General features: G+C 41.7%; 1 protein-coding gene across 1 annotated transcript in view; it reads right to left on the reverse strand.

Annotated features, from left to right (window-relative positions):
* The window catches only part of LOC147688971 (uncharacterized), a 55890-nt gene that overhangs the window by 19212 nt on the left and 15743 nt on the right, over nt 1-20935 (reverse strand). The window contains exons 5-7 of the mRNA XM_086939991.1: nt 9984-10043; nt 9661-9714; nt 5731-5796 (exon numbers count right to left, since the gene is read on the reverse strand). Of these exons, the coding sequence (XP_086796117.1) occupies nt 5731-5796; nt 9661-9714; nt 9984-10043 (180 nt within the window). The remainder of the gene's footprint in view (nt 1-5730; nt 5797-9660; nt 9715-9983; nt 10044-20935) is intronic.

Genomic DNA, 20935 nt, shown 5'->3' on the forward strand with positions numbered 1-20935 from the left:
TCATTGTTATTATCCAGGTTACAAAATAAGCAAGCATTGGGAAAGCCAATAGGTCTGGTGCTGTATGCTAAACATTTGGCTGTGCTAATGCTCATTATTGTATTTATTCAATACTGCCAAAGTGGACTACCTTTATATGTGTACATTTTGCAAGAACAGAATCTTGTCACTTACAGAGAGGTAAGCCAATTGCTGATGTCAGCTGACCATGTGCCCCATGCTGTATGCTTTGGTGGGTGGCCTAAGAATATGAATGACACAGTGACAGACGAATGGATGATGAGATACCGGAAACATCCTATAAATATCTGTAAGAAATTATCATATTTTGCATGCTTTACTCTCAGATTGTTGCCTTATCTGTTTTTGTTGGCTCTAGAACTCTGTGCACTTTACCCCTGCTAATGAGTTGCATAGTGCCCATCCTCCCTCTATTAACATGATGAAATTGATATGCCCCTAAGTGGCATATTAGGTTACCTATAAGTCCCTAGTATTTGGTACCAAGTTTACCTAGGTCTTGTAATTAAATATCACTAGTTGTCTACAGCACTTATTGCCCCACCCACTACAGTGACAGTACAAACAAGGCTTCAGGCCTAACATTGTACTGGTTTTGTTGCAGTTTTTAAACTGCAAATTCCACTTGCCAGCTAAAAATAGAGTTGAAGGACTCTATTTAATAGCTATTAAAAAAAAATTTTTTAATACTAAATAAGGAAAAGGTACTTTTAGAAAGTTACTTTTTCCCTGCCTAAAATCTCTGGGAGTCCATGTCCATGACCTCCAACTGTCATACAACAGCTGAACAGCACCCCTTGTCTCTGCTCCCAGAGCAGAGACAAAGGCATTTGGTTTGGGAGGTGTTGTTTTATTTTCCTTAACATCACAAGCATCAGGCTGTGGCCAGGAACTTAATTAATTTCATGGAAGGCCTACCCTGCCACAATCAAATGTTAGATGACACTTGGGCAGGGTGATTTTTTGTTATCTCTGCCAAGCAGTTTCCAATCACAGTGGGTGGGGAGCTGGCCTCAGAACTGGTATAGAGAGACCACTGAGGAGGTGCTGTTCCTTTCCATTACCACTCCAATGTGGTGGACACACAGGCTCTGCACAATGGGAGAAGGGTTCCATAATCTTTAGGCAGAGAGGGGTAGAGTGGGATCGTTTGCAGGAAAGAACACAGGAAATGTTGCTTACCCCTGGTAATATTTGCCCTATTGGATAGGGTGTCACCTCACCAAAAGGCTGTTGCCAGGTACTACTGAAACAGGGTGGTGCCAGGCACTACTGGACCTGTGGGAACAGAAAACGGCTGAACCTGCTGTCTCTTAACTAATAAGGGCTGCGGAGGACTGGATCTGCTGTTTCCTGCTCCTAGGACAAAGACGTGGGCTCCTAGGGTGATAAGGCTGACCTCCAATTGTATTCAGCAGGACCTTGATGGGAAGGAGTTCGGCCCTGTGGACCCTTTTTAAGCTATAGCCTACAGCCTTGCCCTGCTGGAAGAATCCAAGGTCGCAAAAACGTAACTAAGTTTGAAAATAGACATCTTCACTGGGTAAAGGCACCAAAAGTATCTCTCAGATGAGGGACCATGTCTTGGGGAAAATTTCAAATTTTACATGCTTGCAACTTTTCTGCCAAAAGTCAGCACTTCACTGAGACCTCATCCAACAGATATCCAATGTTGATGAGCCCCCTTTGGCCGTTGCATGCTGCCTTGCTCCTCTGAAGGTTTTAGATTTTCATTCCAGAAACTGAGTCAGGAGGAAAACGTCTGAATGGGTAGAACCTGGTTTCTGTATCCTACCCACACTCCATTGTGGTCACCCATAACTTCTGCCTTGGTGCTTGTCAGGCCAAGTAGATTGAGGTTGATGCTTAGCGCTTTTTGATGCTATTCGATTTTAAACTTTCAAATTCATTTGTTTGGTTTCCTTTATTGAACTTTAATTGCTTTGGTGCTATTTTAATCAATAAAATGTAAAATGTAAACTATTCTTCCAGATTAGGTTGGGATTTTCCTTTTGTTGTGTTTTGAATCTATTACTGTGTTGGTGCTATATACATAACTTACACATTTCTTGTCTGGTCAATGATATAGCTACCAAGGGGTTGGGCTCAGAATAATGTAGTGACTTTATTACTTCACCCTGACAAGGATTGTGATTTTTATTTGAGGTGGGTAGTCAGTCACTATTCTCAACTAATACCCCAATTTCATACAATTTCATACAATAACGGTATATATATATATATATTTATATATATATATCTCCACAAACACCATTTGCCACGCAGGGAGCCTAAACCTTTTCAGGGCGGTCAGTGCTTCTCGTGCGAGGCTTCCAGAAAACAATGCCAATAATCCTCCTTTACCATGGAAAGAAGTGCACTGACTCCGGAAATGCTGCTTTGAAATTTCTTTAATGAGTGGAACGACACGAAGGCAAAGAGGCTCACTGTTCCCAACGTTTCTGCTCACCAGAGCCTTGTTCACGGGAGGCAGTCTCTCTGACATTTGAATTGCCCACGTGGTTTGTCTTCTAAACACGCAGGCCATATTCTCTTGCAGAAAGTGCAAAGGAAAACTTTCACGACTTTCCTTGGATGCAGAGTCTTGCTTTTTAATAAAGTCTGTAATAAAGTATTCTGCATGATTTTCAGTCTTTTCCTTTGCGCCAAAATAAAGTGTCCCTCCCCCTGAGAAGACTCTCGGAGTGTGGAAAGTTGGGGAGCAGAAGGAATGCTTTCCTAAGACTGCAGGTTTTGCTGCTTTGAAAAAGTAAGTGGAAAATGTTAAAAACGAACTGTGCATAGAGGGACACGTTGCAGCAATTCTGGGATGCCCAATGGCTGTCCTTTAGATTCTCTGGCTTGCGTGAAGATTCTGAAGCCTGTAATAATTATTTCAATCAATGCGGGTGCTTGTTTGCATTTCCCGGAAAAGGGTTCATTTCTTTCCTGTCTTTTAGCAGCAAGACCGCCAGCGTCAGTCTTCCCGAGGTGTCATTGCACCTCGGGAAGACTGACGCTGGTGCACAACGTATACTCTAGTCAATTCGAAATCAGATGTGCCCCACACCATAGGTCCTGAAGAGACCCTACATCCATACTAGGGTCGAAACGCCGTCGACAATTGAGAAAAAGCAAACCATTGCAACTGGCATTCTATCATCATATAGATGTTATGTACTTGAAAAATTAAAAAAAGATATTGTTTGCTTTTTGTAAACCACAAAGTGTATCTGAAACCTCGCACATATTGTTATATAAATTTTTTTGGTTCATAATTTCACTTGGGACACAATACACAACTGTAAATATTTCTTGTAAATCGTTAAATATTGTTTTTCACTGGAAAATATATTTTCAATACAAACATTGAAGAACAGAATCATTGTGTTCATGTGTCTTTCTCTATCTGACAACTCACACCAATCCCAGCATATATACGCGCACCTTCGCCAATTCTTGAATCAGCATTTAAGTATCTTCCCACTGGAGCTACTGTTGTTTCTTATAATACTTAATCACTCAGGCTCACTTGTGAGTAGGGTTCCCTTGTTTTTACTTTATGGGGGTTCAATTCAAGAGCTGTTCCAGTAATTTGTGTTACATCTACAACTACATAGTATCATGACATAGCTGATTGGATGCTGGTGCTGGTACCTACAATGGGTGGTGTGTATCATTGTTGGAATATATTGCTGCCTCATTAGGACTATCAAAAAGGGACTGGAAAAATGAATAACATGGCATTGCCATACTTATAACATATGAAAAAATACCAATTCATAGCTAGCAATGACTTTGCATCCCTGTTCCTCTCCTTCATAATCAAAAAGTGCAGCGATATAACTGAACTGCAGTCAGGCAAAACACCAGAGTTAAATATAAGAAACCATAATGTAAAAAGATAAACTATTGCAAGAGAGCAATTAGAAGGCATGGTTGTAGTCTTCCATTAGGGTTACAGGGGCATGAGGAGGACAATAAACATGTTGGGACAAGACAGATGTCATTGCTAGTATTGACCTAATACAGCAAGTATAATGTAGTGGCTTCAGGCTTTACAGTCTCCTAACCTTGACCCTAAGCATCAAATGAAGCATGTTATATTGTCCAGCTTCTAGTTAAATGGTCATTATTGGGTACTCAATACAGCTATTCAGGCTGTTCCATTAACCAAGGGGGTAAGAGAGGTTTTGAACTCAGACTCCCTTATAGTATCGATTCATCTTGATCAAATTTTGTCAAGAACTGTCAAGAGGTGCTCAGGCTTCAGGTTCAGTGCTTCACCAAGGAATCTGGTGAATCAAAACTGTAACTGAGAAGTGAAATCTAAGGGCAGTTGGCAAAGATTGACATCATCTTGGTGGCCACCTCCATATAAACCATTCCAGGCAGACTGCATTTTACATTCAATTAGTGGTTCTCCATTGCATTCCCTAATTACATTGGAATTAACATTTTCTGACTATGAGGAATGCAAAAGGTGTCTGCACCCACAAGGTGTGTACTGTTTCGTCTCGTAAATCATTTTAGTTTATGTATACCAATTTTAAGCAGAAAACATGAGCACTCTTTAAAAATGTATTATGGTCTGACTTATAAACTGGAAAAATAAATGATGATGAGTGTTATGTTCGAATTCATCCCAGCAGCTTGCAATCAGGTTGGGCCTCTTCCAGTCCATCACATTATTGCTCAGTATGTAATTTTAGATACTTTATGCAGATCTGCAGTGATCCAGGATTTTGGTCCTTTAAAGTCAGAGTACCAAGCATGTCATCAGTTGCAGAAAAAATCTTGTTGGAAGAGGACACATTTGCATGGATCAGGCCCTTCTGGGAAAATTACTCAGGCTTACTGAAATAAATTTAGCCAAGGCCTTTTTTGGTGGCTCAGAAATTCATTCCTCCCCAGCTGTGTGACTTATGAAAAGCAATGAGGTATTCTATTTATTTTTAGGGATTTGAGAGGCGTAACATATCTCTAGAACCTAAAGACAAACTCATGCATGTGCTCGATGTGTCTATCAGAGTGAAAAAGACAGTTCTAGATGGCTGCCCCAAAGACAATAAACCTGTAGCCTTCAATGAAAAAAACCTGAAAGGATAATGTTTATTAAATGGATTGATGGATGAGTGAAATAGACTTGAGTGGGGCCAAGTTTTAGGATGCTGTGAGGTAAGGAGGAACAATTTTGTGGAAATGCTACTGGACAAGGACATGGAGTTTGAACTGACAGCATTCCTCAACATGGAGCTATAGATTTCTTGCATTTTTCACTTGTCAATGGTATTATTTTTCGATGTCTACTCTTGAGACTTCAAAACCCCATATGCTTTTTTATTTGGGTACACACCAACAGTTTGATGAAGCTACCATGTTTGCAGTGGCAATTAATGGAGGCATACCTTTAGTTCTAAGTTAAATGGTTAGTGGTAGCCTATATTGAGAGGGGAGTCCCGTAGACAGCCTACACATTTTCATTTTGGAGAATATGTGGATAGTTTCTGTACATATTTACATTATGATATAAATCACTAATCCTGCATTTATAGAGGGTGTCCAGGGAAGACGCTGTAGATAAGTTGTTTGTCTAAGTTAGCTCTTATATTTCAAAGTGCCCTGAAATGGGGTGCCTTGGTGAGTCAGTCACAAGATAAATTGGGAAACATATATCACACAATTATAACCCAAATAAGTTAGTGTTACCAAAAGGTCTCTGACAGGGCCACGGATTTGTTCCAGAGCCTTCCCAACTTCAACCGCAATTTTTTCCTAGAAGAGAACAGAGAAACTGGTAATTATTTTAGCCTGGATTGTCTTTCAATCTAAAAAGAATAAAATTAAGGTCACAGATAGAACACTTAGGGCGCATCACAAAGCATTTTTAGCCTGAGCTATTACATGTCCTCGAAAATTATTCTGGAAGTTCTTGGTGCAAACACCTTTTAACCCTGTATTATAAAACAGACTTCTGGAGCTCCTAATGTAAGAGAAGAATATTTGTACATATATGTTGTGTCACATGTTGTTATTGTGGTGATATCTTATTTTGTTGTTTGTGTTGTGTTTTGCTCCTCTATTATGACGTTGTATTTTGAATGTGCTTTAGTGTGGTTGTGTTGTATTCACCTTTGCATGAAGAACAATTGATGGACAGAATGCAGAACAATGGCAAACATTCACCCCAGTACAGAGATCAGGGCCTAAATCCATTGTTGTTTGCTCACATGCCATTTCAGTTTGGACCCAGCCATATGCAAATCAGTCTTGACCCTGTGCCCAATAGGAACAGTCCAGCCCAAACTGCTGATCCAAGGCCTCCCTGGACTGGAAACAAGCATCCTAGGACCGGTTTTGGGGTTTCACCCCTCGTCAGCCAGGATAGCTTGACTCCAGTGGCATGGAGAGCATGGGACCCACGCCTGGGCATACCCGTCCCACACGGGGTGACAAATGCAAAAAGAACAATTGATGGAAAGAATGCAGAATAATGTCATACATTCACCCCAGTACAGAGATCTGGGGCTAAATCCATAGTTTTGTTGCTCACCATGCCATTCCAGTTTGAACCCAGCCATATGCAAATCAGTCTTGACCCTGTGCCCACTGGGAACAGTCCAGCCCGAACTGCCAAGCCAGGTCCTCCCTGGACTGAAAAAAAGCATCCTAGGACCGGTTTCGGGGTTTCACCCCTCACCAGCCAGGATAGTTTGACTCCAGTGGCATGGAGAGCACGGGACCCATGTCTGGGCATATCCGTCCCACTCGGATGACAAATTCAAAAAGGACAATTGAAGGACAGAATACAGAACAATGTCATACGTTCACCACAGTACGAGTATCTGGGCCTAAATTCATTGTTTTTTTGTTCACCATGCCATTCCAGTTTGAACCTGGTCCTATGCATATCAGTCTTGACCCTGTGCCCAGTGGGAACTGTCCAACTTGAACTGTCAGGGCAGGCTCTCCCTGGACTGGAAAAAAGCATCCTAGGACCGGTTTCAGGTTTTCACCCCTCATCAGCGAGGATAGCTTTACTCTAGTGGCATGGAGAGCATGGGACCCACGTCTGGGCATACCCGTCCCACTCGGGGTGACAAATGGAAAGAGAACAATTGATGGACAGAATGCAGAACAATGTCATACATTCACCCCAGTACAGAGATCTGGGCCTAAATCTATTGATTTTTTTCTCACCATGCTATTCCAGTTTGAACCCAGCCATATGCAAACCAGTCTTGACCCTGTGCCCAATGGGAACAGTCCAGTCCGAACTGGCAGGCCAGGTCATCCCTGGACTGGAAACAAGCTTTCTAGGACCGGTTTCGGGGTTTCACCCCTCATCAGCCAGGAGAGCTAAGACTCCAGTGGCATGGAGAGCACAGGACCAACGTCTGGGCATTCCCGTCCCACTCAAAGTGACAAATGCAAAAAGAACAATTGATGGACAGAATGCAGAACAATGTCATACATTCACCCCAGTACAGAGATCTGGGCTTAAATACATCATTTTTTTGCTCTCCAAGCCATTCAGTTTGAACCCAGTCATATGCAAATCAGTCGTGACCCTGTACCCAATGGGAACTGTCCAGCCCAAACTGCCAGGCTAGGTACTTTCTTTTGAATTTGAATTCACTTTTGACTGTTGTACTGTGTTGCTCCCTTTATGTGTCAGTGGTTCTGTTATGTGGCCTTGTGTTATGACATTCTGCAATGTTTTATGGTTTACTTTAGAGACATAAACACATTCTGGTACATTTCTAGCCAAACGTAGAGCATTCCTTTACATTTCAGTGACAAATTAATTAGCCATGTATTACGGTCTAAAGTGGTAAAACAGAGCAGTGCTTTAACTTAAGAGAGGAGTTAGCTCAAAACTGCGGCAGAGACCTATCTTCGGTTAGCCTTGCCAGAGCTTGCTTCATGTTATATAGGGACTTCTTATGTATACATACCTAAGCTTTAAATTACTTTTCTTTTTAGTATTGACTACATTCCTTGAAACCCATGAAAATCCTAAATTGATATTTAATCTGGAAGCACAAGACCACTTATTTCAATATGTATGATTTCTGAAAATATAGCTTCTATAACAAATACCACTTCCACACCTTGGGCCATATTAGCAAGAAGCTCGTTAAAAGGATCGCCGTTTTAGCGGCAGGGAACTGCAGCTAAAGCGGCAATAATGGGTTGATAATATGCGCAATAGAATTCCAAAAAAAGCCCAGGTTAGATGTGCTTCTATTGGAATTCTATAGCGCATATTATCAAGCCCATTACCTCCGCTTTCGTGGCAGTTTCCTGCACCTAAAAGTGAGATAATTTTAACGAGCTTCTTGCTAATATGCCCCCATATTCCTATATAGACATTAGCCCTACATCCAAGGGAGACTGCTGCCAACTTATCTGCTGACAGTTTCCAACCCCCAACAAACCCTGTGCAGTCTACAAACCCCGCAGACGAAGTGTCAGCAGGAGAGGCACATACTGTATTTGGAGAGTGGATTTCCAGTCTCCTTTATGCAATCTGAATGTCTTATTTACTGGCATAGGATTTGCCTATAAGAAATCTTTTTTAAACTTAAAAGGAACTCTTTCGGTACTTATTTATTATAATCCCTCCAAAATATAACGATTCTCAAAGATCTGCACTACACAATGCTGTAAAGGTAGTATTGGGCATTAAAATAAAGATTAGTACCAGGAAGACACACTTTAGGACACTGCTCAACCAAGGAAAAGAAGAATAGGCAAAATGTGGGCTTTTGGTAACACAAAATATAAGAGAGGTATCAGCCTGTCTGCTTTAATGGAACCCTTCACTCAAAAATCAATATGATCCTAAACACTGACCACAGCAATGAACCTACTAAAGCTGCGGAACTATGTGAAAAAGTTGAGAAGATTCAAGGGTGTCTAATGGCATGTATTGTCCAAGGATTTATCAATACTTTCATTGGAAACCATCATATAAGCAGGTAAAAAACTTTCAGGGACACCAGGCACATGTTCAATTTTCTTACTCTCTTTACCCAGTACTAGGATCAAAAGAAATATATAAGTAAATCAGACAATATTTGCACAAGCTGCTGGATTAGTGTGCTATTTTCATCAGCATGTGTGAATAAATATTTTCTAAATGAATTGCGCCATAGCCACTCCAATATATCAGGGCAATGCCCAGAAGTAAGGCTGGAGTAGTGTTGTAGGTGATCCATCCTGGGGTTAAACCAAGAGTTGGGCTATCATCTGCATTGAGCTGGTGCTGCCTCATTAGAGTTATCAATGTTTCTACACTGGAGTGATGATAAAACCTTTAAGAGTAAACAGTCCCACCTCAAAGATGCCTACTAAGTCATGTACTGAGGTATTTGTGGTAAACAGCACCAGAGACAGACATCAAGCGCAGTTCTCAGATTCTCAGGGGTGACATAACCATAGACAGTCAAGAAGAACTCTACTGATGTGAGACATCCCAGAGATAGCCACCAAGTATTGTCCTGAGGTGCTCAGGGGAGATATCACTACATCACTAAAGACAGACAATTTCAATTAGGATCATATTTATGAATTAGGGATAAGATGTGAAAGATGAAATCGGAAAACAGAACAATCTAACAATTAAGAACTTACCACCGTTGGATTTCCGCCTAACAGAAGGTGATCCACCACACACCCAGTGTCTTTCTGAAATAATGAAACAATATGAAAGTATTATAATACCAATAAGCATTGAAAATAACCTAGTACAAGAAAATTGCATATGTAATTGGCTGTGAGCTAGTAAAACAATAAGTACAAATCTGTCATTGCTGAGTAGTCTTTAAATGATCATATATTGCAATACTTTCACTGAGGAAATATTCAAAAATTGCACTATACTGAATTGATTCTCACCCTAAAACACCTCCAAAAATAACGATAGTTAATAAGATAATATTTCATCAATACTGTACCAGGGTTTCTTTGACTTCAGCAAAAAGTTTCGCCCATTCTTCCAGGCTGCAGTCATTGGTCTGGAGGAGAAGATCAGAAACTGGTCACAAATGACATACAGAGTTCATGTCTGAGTGAGAAGGGAAGGCTGCATGATTTCAACAGGTAGGAATGTTTACTAATGGTGTTCCACAATACTGCCTGGCTGCTTGCATCTCTATAGATAAAGGAAATGTGTTCCAGATCTCCAAGAGGATAATCATTCCCTGCTTCCAGCAGTGGCACACTCAAGGGTTTCTATAATTTTTAAAACGCATATATAAATTCATCAATATACCATTTGTACACACAGATCAATATTATCATAACTGCAATACTTTGGATCTTATTTGCCAAGTTGATTGTAGAAATTTTGAGATGGTAGAAAAAACACACAGACTTAATCAAACATGTTTTTATAGCAGGTTAGTGGATCCTAAATCCCAGCACCGGGCAAAGTGGCTTAACCCATCTAGATCTTGTCCTTGTATAACGCATGCAAAAAAGTAAAACATGACCCTCTGTTTTCTCAACTTAGTGGCAAATTGAACACAGCATACACTCAAGTTCAGATGACATCCACGTACTCATAAAGAATGCTATGAGAGGGATACCCAATCTTAGCCTTATGAACACAGTTCTTGATGAGGAAGATTTCATCTAATCCAAAAATTCTTTGACTATATAGTCTGATTTCTGAGATAGGAAGCATGTGGACAATCTGGCTGGGGTGGTGAGGTCTGTTGTTTCTCTGAGACCAAGTACCAGAACCTCTCATTCACGATGTAGGCTCAAGAAAAAATAGATAAAGTAGTAGACTCACTTAATACGAGATTTTCTAAACTATTTGAATGTATATCAGTCAAGGAATCTTAAGTGCCTATGGTCTTGCAATGGCATCACACAGCCTCTCCTAATATGTTTCTAGTTCATCTCTGAGAAGATTTGAATACAATATAGAATGGGCTGTAATAGCATACCCCTCTATTGGTTTAAAGGTCCAGTCTAATCTCAACAACAATAGCAGAGAGCTCTATTGAAGCTTCAACAAGCATCTCACAAAATCATTTTCAGCTTTTCCAATGGACTTTGCAACACTATTCCCACATAATTCTGAACCTTCCAAGGCAGAAATAACTGCCTGTGCTCAAAAATCTTGGTAGTCGGAGACACAGGAAAAGTTGTGTGTGCTTTGCAAACCTGACTATTGCAGAGTCCCTACATTTCAGTATCAATGTGCTTTTCTAAATTTTTGAAGGCTATATTTGAGAGTCAGAAAGTGTGATGTCAAGATAAACAAACTATTTCATTTTCTCCAAAGAGATTGTACTCAGCCTCATTTTGCCACTGACATTTCTATGGGGATTAGATGTAATAAATCTAGTCTTGGATGCATTAATTTTCAAGCCATAGATGCTACTGACAGTGGCAAACCTCTGTAACAACATCTGAAGCCATCTCTGGGTTTTAGATATTAATAAAGAGAGTAAAGCAGGTACTCTCTGGCCAAAGAATACAGGGGAGTTAGTTAGGGATACTACATAACCATTGAGGAAGAGGATGAGGCCAAACGCAGCCCTGCCAACCTCCTGTGCTCACATCCATGCTTTCGGACAGTTTGCTGGCCCATAACTCAATTATGTGTGTAAAACCTTCTTATTAAATTGAACAAGTCTGAAGGATCTCCTATCTCTGCATGCACCTCCACAGTTTCACTCTTGGGACCATGACAATGTCAGTTGCTGGCCGTAAATCAACAAGGCAACATAAAGGGTGCACCGGACGATGTCCATAGGCCCCCACTTATTCAAGAGGAAGCAAAAGACTAGGCCAATCATACTTGTTCTTGTTCTAAATCCGGCCTGGTATAGAATAAAAATCAAATTTTCGATCATCCAAGGCATGCGCCTATTAAGGACTTGCTTGAAGAATATCTACTGCATATTATCGATTAAACTGATTGTTTGGTAATTGGCATGTATATTATGACATCCTTGTTTAAAGATTGTCACTATTTCAGCACTCTTCCATGAATCTGGGACCAGAGCACCTTCTGCATGGTATTTGAGAGGGTATTTATATAAGGTGCCCATACATCATGCTCAGTGCAAAAAAACAGCCAGAAGTTTATCCAAGCCTGCTACCTTACCGTTGTTCTCTTCACAAACAGCTGATATAGTTTCAGAATGGGTCAGAGTAATAATAGAGGTAAAAGTGGGCTTTTGTTTGTCATAAAGTAATCTACTTGAGCATTAACAGTGTCAGTTTCCAAATAATCACTATAAAAAGCCTTAAAAAGTGCATCTAATGTATGTGACCGGACAGGAACTTCTGGTCTCATTGAACAGTTTTGCCACCGTTTATCAGTTATCAGTTACTACGAACAAACATGCTTGTGAGTCACATTCTCGGCTGCAGTATCATGGACATCTGTTAGAAATGGAGTCTCTGGTTGATAGTGATTTGCACCCTGTCCAAATAGGGACCCTCACTCTAGTCAGGGTAAGAGAGTCAGAACAGCGGAGATAACCTCTGTTCAACACCACTGCAGTTTGGCACGAGCAGTCAGGCCTATCTCAGAGGCAATATATAAAGTATTTGTACAAGCACACAGTAACGCAGTGATAATACTACAAAAGGTGTTCGCACCAGTTTAGAAAAATAGGTCATATTTATCTAAATAAATCAAGATCAAAACAACAAAAATCCAACATGCACAAGTGAAAATATAACTTTTAAAATGTTAATCAAGTTTAGCCCTTAGAAATCAATGGATGCAGTGGTTTTAGCTCAAAGCACCTTAGAAAGGTCAAAAATCAAAGATGGTGCGAGGCGCAGGGACAGCGACACTCTGGAAAAGCAAAGTGTTGCATCAGTTCTTTACTACGTAGGGGAGGTGATGCGTTTATTCCTTACTGGAAGAGGTGATGATACGTTGGTTCCTTAATGTTAGGCAGGTTATTAATTGGCAGGGAAGGTGTTGCGCCTGTTCCTTATTGGCAAGGCATGTGATATGTCGGTGTCTGGACACGCGGACTCAGTTCCTTAATGCGGAGTGGATGAAGAACTGGCGCCCAGGGACGATGTGTCAAAAATTCTGAAGTTCTGTGTCAACATTCTGTGTCAATGCAACGCAGTGAAGCAGGTGCTGTATCAATTCCAGAGCAGTGAAGCAGGTGCTGCATTGTATTTAGAGTGGGTGCCTTGGCGGACATCTGTGACACGGTGCTCGTAATTCACGCTACAGCGATTTTTCTTACGCACTGCGAATGGCAAGCTGGGGTCTGCAGTGAAAGCTGTGGTTGATGCAATGAGTGGGACCACTCTTCGGGGCAGGCACTGGCGATGTATACATTTTTGATAAAAAACAGGCAGTGAGAGTTGGTGCATGGATTTTCTCCTTAAGGTCATCAGGTTGCACTTGAAAGGGCCCAGGAACTGGATTTGGCACTGCTTGGCAAGTCGGGACTCTCATCAGAAGAGCCCAGGTACTGGCAGGTGAAGTCTTCGACGGCCCTGAGACTTCTTATCAGGAGGCAAGTTCAACTCAAATCCTTGGAAATCTTGGAAGCAGGATACAGAAAACAAAGTCCATTCACTCCCAGGACTGAAGTTTCACAGCAGTAGGCAAACACAGCAAAGTAAACAGCAAAGTGGCAGTCCCTCCAGACAGCTTCTCCAGCTCTTCTTCCTGCCAGATTGTCCTCAGTCCAGACGTTTTCTGATTTTGGGTGTCAGAGGTCCAATACTTATACCGCTTCTGCCTTTAAAGTAGGCAAACTTCAAAGGAAAGACATTGTAGTGTGCAAGACCCTGCCTTTCCCTGCCGTGGCTCCAGACACACTACAGGTGGTCAGAGACTGTTTTGTGTGCGGACAGGCACAGCCCAATTCAGGTTTCAGGGACAACTCCTACCACCACTCTAGCTCAGAAAGGCCCATCACCTGATGATGGACCATAATGAAATCCAGGGCATACCTCAGCTCCCTTTGTGCGACTGTCTAGAGTGAATGAACAAGAGCCCAACTGTCAGCCAACCTGGATGTGTATTTTACAGGCACAGAAATGTTAAGCAAGAAAATGCCCACTTTCTGAAAGTGGCACTTTCAAACTTACAATTCAAAAAACAACTTCACAAAAAAGATGTATTTTTACATTTGTGAGTTCAGAGACCCCACAATCCAAATCTTTCTTAGTTCCCAGTGGGAAATTAAACGTAAAAGATTTTCACTATTAGGACATGTAATACACACCAGTGCATGTCCTACATTTTAAACTCATTGCACCCTGCCCATAGGCTGCCTTGGTCCCACCTTAGGGATGACTTAAAACTGCACCAACAGACACTGCAGCGGCAGGCCTGAGACATGTTTGCAAGGCTACTCATGTGGGTGGCACAATTAGTGCTTCAGGCCTACTAGTATCCTTTGGTTTACAGGGCCTGGGTACCTCTGGTGCACCTTACTAGGGATTAACTAGTAAATAAAATATGCATATCATGGATAATCCAATCAGTGATACCATTTAAATAGGGAGCGCTTGTATTTTAGCAGTGGTAAATTGCCCAGAGTCCTAAAATCAGCACAAGCAAAATGCATCACACAATCAAACAGGACGTCAGAAGCAAAAGCACCATGGAAATCATGGCAAAAGATGCCAGGTCTAACGACAAAAAAATAGGATGCAGCTATCAAAGTCAATTGACTCTCTCTTTAATCTCCCACAGCCTCGGGGGTGGGGGGGTGGACTGCTGCCACGTCAACTCAAGACATATAAGTCACGACACACTTCTATTGCAACAAATGGAGCGGGAGTGCAGGTTATTTCAAACTGCGTGGCTCTACAGCGGAAAAGAACATAGGTTTTGGTGAAAGCTCCCCTCAACCCCAATATCAACTCCCCATTACATTTGTCATGAGGAGTTCTGCTTACATTATCTAGGGAACTGCATCAGATGGACGGCTTCCAACAATACTACGGCTGGCAATCTGGCATAATGAGGAGGCGGCCATAACTAGAGATATAATATTGGTCTCCCTCTCTTTTGATAAAGGGGAGGCGCTGCGCTGTTGTTTTCTCTGCCTGTGAGGACCGGACCGCATTTGCATATAGCGATGTCTGAACTGGGGTGGCAGAGTGGGCTAAAGAACGGTGATGGATTAAACCCAGATCTTTTGACTGGGTGTGAGTGTTTGATTGATTCAGATGGTCCATCCATCACCACCCCCTTTTGTATCGGTTTTGGCCACCATAAGTGCGGCAGGGTATGCTCAGACGTGAGTCCCTTGCTCACTTTGCCACTGGATTCAAGCAAGCCGGGCTGAAGACGGCTGGAATGCCAGAAACCGGTCCTCAGAAGTTTGTTTCCGGTCCAGGGAAGACATGGCTTGGCAGTTCGGGCTGGACTGTTCCCATGAGGCACAGGGTCAGACTGATTTGCATTTAGCCATGTCTGAACTGGGGTGGCAGAGTGGGCTAACGAATGGTGATGGATTAAACCCAGATCTTTTGACTGGGTGTGAGTGTTTGATTGATTCAGATGCTCCGTCCATCACCACACCCTTTTGTACAGCTTCTGGCCGCCATAAGTGTGGCAGGGTATGCTCAGACATGAGTCCCTTGCTCACTTTGCCACTGGATTCAAGCAAGCCGGGCTGAAGACGGCTGGAATGCCAGAAACCGGTCCTCGGAAGCTTTTTTTCCGGTCCAGGGAAGACATGGCTTGGCAGTTCGTGCTGGACTGTTCCCATGAGGCACAGGGTTAGACTGATTTGCATATAGCCATCTCTGAACTGGGGTGGCAGACTGGGCTAAAGAACGGTGATGGATTAAACCCAGATCTTTTGACTGGGTGTGACTGTTTGATTGATTCAGATGCTCCGTCCATCACTACCCCCTTTTGTACCGAATTGCCCACAACCGCATTTTAACATCTTGCCGCTCCCGCTTTGCGGAAGCCGCTGCGCTGTTGTTTTCTCTGCCTGTGAGGATTGAACCACGAACTGCGGAGGGACTCCAGGTCCCAGGGGGCCACAGGACACGCTACACCTGCGTTGCATTGTCCGTTGGCTATTTAAGTGTAACATCATCCCCGCGGCGCGGAACGGGCACCGGGCCAAGGGTGGGCCCGTCTGAGACTGAAGGAGGCTGGGCTGGCCCACCCCTCAAACAACGTTACCATCGTAAGGACATTATTAGCTTTGATTTGAAATCTGTTGTATTTCGTGGCATAGGAAAGTTCGGTTACGTTATATAGCCAAGCAAGCAGGAATAATGGCAGATCGTGCAGGGAAAGGGAAGAAAGCAGTGACGGGCGGGAGTGTTGCTGGGTCATTGAACCAGTTTCTAACTAGGGCCACATCAGTATTAGTTCATGAGATAGCCTTGACTGAACGTCGCCTCTTATTGGACCCTATGTACAAACGATCATCACTAGGCGGTTTAATGTCAGTAATCTCGCCAGAACATCCAGATCAACTAATGCATACTAACTTTAACCACACTATTGCGGGAGAAGGCAATGACCATCAGCTACAGGGGTTGCCAACCCGACTTGAGATAAGAGACCGGAGCCCTTCTGCTTTAATTAATGATTCTGTTTTGGATGATACATTTAATAAAACAGCTTTAGGCTTACCTACAAGGTCTACATCGAAACCTAACTCTAACTCCCAACCATTAAAACAAGCATCAGGACCCACTGCTAAGAGAAAGCATGGAGGGGGTACTCATAAGGGTAGATGTCCAAAGATAACGAAAATGTCTAGAGTAACTAAGAATGGTGAAGCTGAGATCTCTGCTCCATCAGTTATTGCACTCTCACCAACATCTAATCCCCCATCAAGGGCTTTGCCGATGGAGTCGATTGATCTTTCCCTGCCTTCGGCCCAAATTGTTGAGGGACTTATGGAGGAAATAGAACAACTGATAAAGGGCTAGATGTAGGTAAATAGGATTTGCCGATTCTAAAATACCTAATTTAACCGATTCGTATTTTAGAATCTGTAAATGCTGTGTAGGTAATAATTCGGTAAAGATTACCGAATCATTACGATTCAGTAATTGCCATTCATTCCTATGGGCCTGAAGGCCCATTGGAATGAATGTCAATTACCGAATCGGTAATTGCCGATTCGGTAAAATAGGGAAAGAGTCAAGGGTGGCAGTGTGGCACTTTGACACCCTGTTGCACCCCTATATAGTGCTTGTGTGCACATGTGTCACACATACATGCCCTAAGGGCATCGATGTCTGTCACATGGCACAGGTGTCAATGCACAGATTTGCATTTACAGAGGGATTCGTTATTTACCACCAACTAATAGTTGGTGGTAAATAATTAATCCTTAAAGCACAGAAGCACTCTTTAAAGTGCTTCCTACATGTCATTGACCGATTAGGTAAATACGGAATGGGTAAATGTTGATTCAGTAAATACCTAATCGGTAAACACCGATTCATTATTTACCAAATCGGTAAATTTGCCACCTACATCAGAAAAGGCTATTACCGGTCGGTAACAGCCGATTTCGGCAGTTTTCGACGGGTAATAGCCTTCCTACATCTGGCCCTAAGTCTTTAATGTTACCCTTATTAGAGTGGCTGAAAATGATTAGCAAAAGTTTGGGTAAATTTGAATAGCTAACCACGGTAAATTTTGATACCCTGAAAAAATCTGTAAAGAGTATACCCAAGTCAAGTGTTGTGGAAAGTAACATAACACGAGAACCTACAACCATAATTCCCTCATTGCACATTCCAACTGCATCTAATACACCTTCCTTATTGTCACGTGGAACTAGCCATGTTGGCATAAGTGCCCAAAGTGGGACATTGACACAAGGAAGAGAGGGATGTCAAGGGCAAGGGGGAGGGGGGCTGGAAATGGGATCCCGGGTTCTGGGACAGGACCAAAAATCAACATGTGTAGTTAAGGAAACAACAAATCCTGTAAAAACAAAGCACACTCATTTGCGCATTAATTTACCACCAGACTCCTTTCCTTATGTTTTTGTTCTGACTGGGGTTCCTGAGTTGGACAATGATAAAATAGAAACTTATTCTGAATTAAAACATAAGGTAAACTTTTGGCTAAACAACAATGGACCCCTCCCTTCTCACATACATAGTGAGATATTGTATGCATGAAGAGTAAGTTGGGTGGGCCATGGATCAAAGGGCCTAGCTGGTTATTATATCATTGTTAATTTTAGGGATAGACGGTTGGTTCATCACATTCATGACTAGCACCACCGAAGAGGGGTAAGTGGAATACAAACTTTTGATTTAAGTTATTTTCAGCCTCCCTCCTTTAGTGTGCCATCAAACTTGTATCCATCTGGGGTACAATGAGGAGGTTCCATGATCATGCATAAAAACCAATTTAACATCCTGACATTTAATAATCTTTTGACATTCTTTATGGGCTTGAAGGAGTAGATTGACTGAGTCCCAGGAACCCTAATGTTAATGTGACGCTAAATTTACCAAATGTAAAACATCTAAATGGTGATCCCCTAGATGGAGTAAATTTTTCTCAATTAGATCCTTGTGTGAGATCTGGGGTACCTAATATTGAAGAGTTTGGAGTAATGGACGAACAAGGCACAGTAGCCAATCTTACAACTGAAAATAACATCAGTATTAGTGAAAATTTTGGTTGCATTGGCCCGGTAGATGGTACAACGAAAAAGTTGGAATAGTCAATCATGTTTTGGAATGTGGCAGGCCAAAAATCAAAGGTGTCTAATCAAATTTGGATTGATCTTGTAAATGAGTATGACATATTGAGTGTACAAGAAATCTGGGCTAAAGAGGCCCATCATCTGTGTGGTTTTAAAACATTATTTACACCAGCGATAGGCTCAACATATGGTAGGGCTAAAGGGGGGCTCTGTACTTACATATCAAATCTTCTTAGATGTGAGAAAATAGAGATGCCCCCTAACTATAGATATTATCATACCATCAAGATACATATTGATAAAGTGTTCTGTTTGATCATTGTAAATTTTTACAATAATGCTCCCTCGGAGGTAATGGAATACATACTGAAAGCATTGAGGATAGATGTTAACCCCTTCGAAGCTAATGACGAGCTGGGCTCGTCATGGCGCTTACCTGCCGTGCGCGGATGACAAGGCCAGCTCGTCATGATTAATGGTCATTTTTTTTTTTCAGCGCAGGACGGGAAAACGCCTAGCAGCCATGTGGTTAAAAGTTTGCTAGGTTGGAAAACTAAGGAGGTTCTTGCTATTTGGGGAGGGGATTTTAAATGTTCATTATGTAAAAGAGGGGAGCTAGGGACATGCGGTATAATTCTGGACAAAGAGACCAGTCTAAAGCACTTTGAACACACTGTATGCAAGGATCTTGTGAATGAAATAATTTTTACCTGTGACTTGGGCTTTGCTAATAGAATTTGTCAACCAGAGGTTCCTTTATGTCCCACATTCAATGGCAGAGGTGTTTTTTTAATAATTGATTATATATTGATATCTGCTAGATATAGTGGACAAGTCAAGAATTTTAATACCCTGGATAATGCTCTAAGCGATCATTTTCCTCTAAGTGTCAAAATTATAACATCTCATCAAGAACCCAATAAAATAGTTCACCAAGGAAGCTTATGGATAATATTGTCTTGAATAGACAAAATGGGTATTCCCTAAAATGGACAAAGGTCATCCCAGAAGATTTTCTCTATAATCTAGTAAAGAAATGCAAATTCAGTATCGGTGTTTGTCTGGATGAAAATTCAGACAGTTCTGTAATTATTAAAAACTTTGCAGTAATTTCCTCACATATTAAAACAAGTCTGTGGGTAGAAACGAATAACCTTAGAGAAAATACAGTAGGTTGGTTCGACAGCTTGCACTAAGGCTTATTCTAATCTTAAGCGTGCCCTAAATGCCCATGATAAAGATCAGCCTTTAATAAGGGATTTGAGAAAGATCTATAAGATGATCCTGAAAAAAAGAAAGGATGCACTGAAAAAGGAAGCATGGGATTCTTTGTGTGAGGCTTCTTTGAAAAAAGATACTGTAGCTTTCTGGGAAGTAGTTATTGCTCCTTTTTTAAATGATAAAGTAAAAGCAAGTGTAGAGATAGCTATATTAGAGAGTGAATGGGTATCACATTACGCAGACTTATATAGTGCCTCAATGACATCAGAGCAGGTACAAACTGAGAGTGTAGTGGACGAGGAGCCCTCACGTACGTTTAAGAGAGTGGATCTGGGTATTACCTAGTACTAAAGCTAGTATGGGAGGAAAGGCTCCGGGCCCGGACGGTGTGCCGGTTGGCTTGTTCAAAAACAACGTGGCTCTATGGGGCCCACTCGTTACACAATTGTTTAATGCATGCTGTTCGACCGGATTGTTACCGTCATGGTATGAGTCTATTATTGTACCCATATTTAAAAAGGGAGATAGAACAAGTTGCTCGTGCTATTGCCCTATATCATTACTAGATTTAACAATTAAGATTATCGGTCGCATGATTTTAAATCGATTTCAATCATGGGCTGGAGAACATTCGTTAATTAGTGATCTTCAATATGGATTTAGGAAGGCCCTTGGCACCATTGACCAGGGTCTTAACTTGCATATTCTTTTAGAAAAATATAATACAGCCAAGGGAGGTCGCACATTTTTAACCTTTGTTGACTTAACGTCAACCTTTGATTGCGTCACCCACAGCAAGCTATGGTTGATTTTAGGAAAATTAGGGGTAGATGAAAACATAATTATTTTCCTCAGGGATCTTTATTCGGGGGCATGAGCCAAAGTTACATCTGGTAAGAATGGAGAGCGCACTAGGCCTTTTAGTATTTCAAGAGGAGTGCGGCAAGGATGCGTTCTTGCCCCCTTCTTGTTTACTATCTATATTACCAACCTAGAAAGAACATTGTTGCAGGAGTGCTGGGACATGC

This window comes from Lissotriton vulgaris, chromosome 10 (genome assembly GCF_964263255.1).
Source record: "Lissotriton vulgaris chromosome 10, aLisVul1.2, whole genome shotgun sequence".
Lineage (NCBI taxonomy): Eukaryota > Metazoa > Chordata > Amphibia > Caudata > Salamandridae > Lissotriton > Lissotriton vulgaris.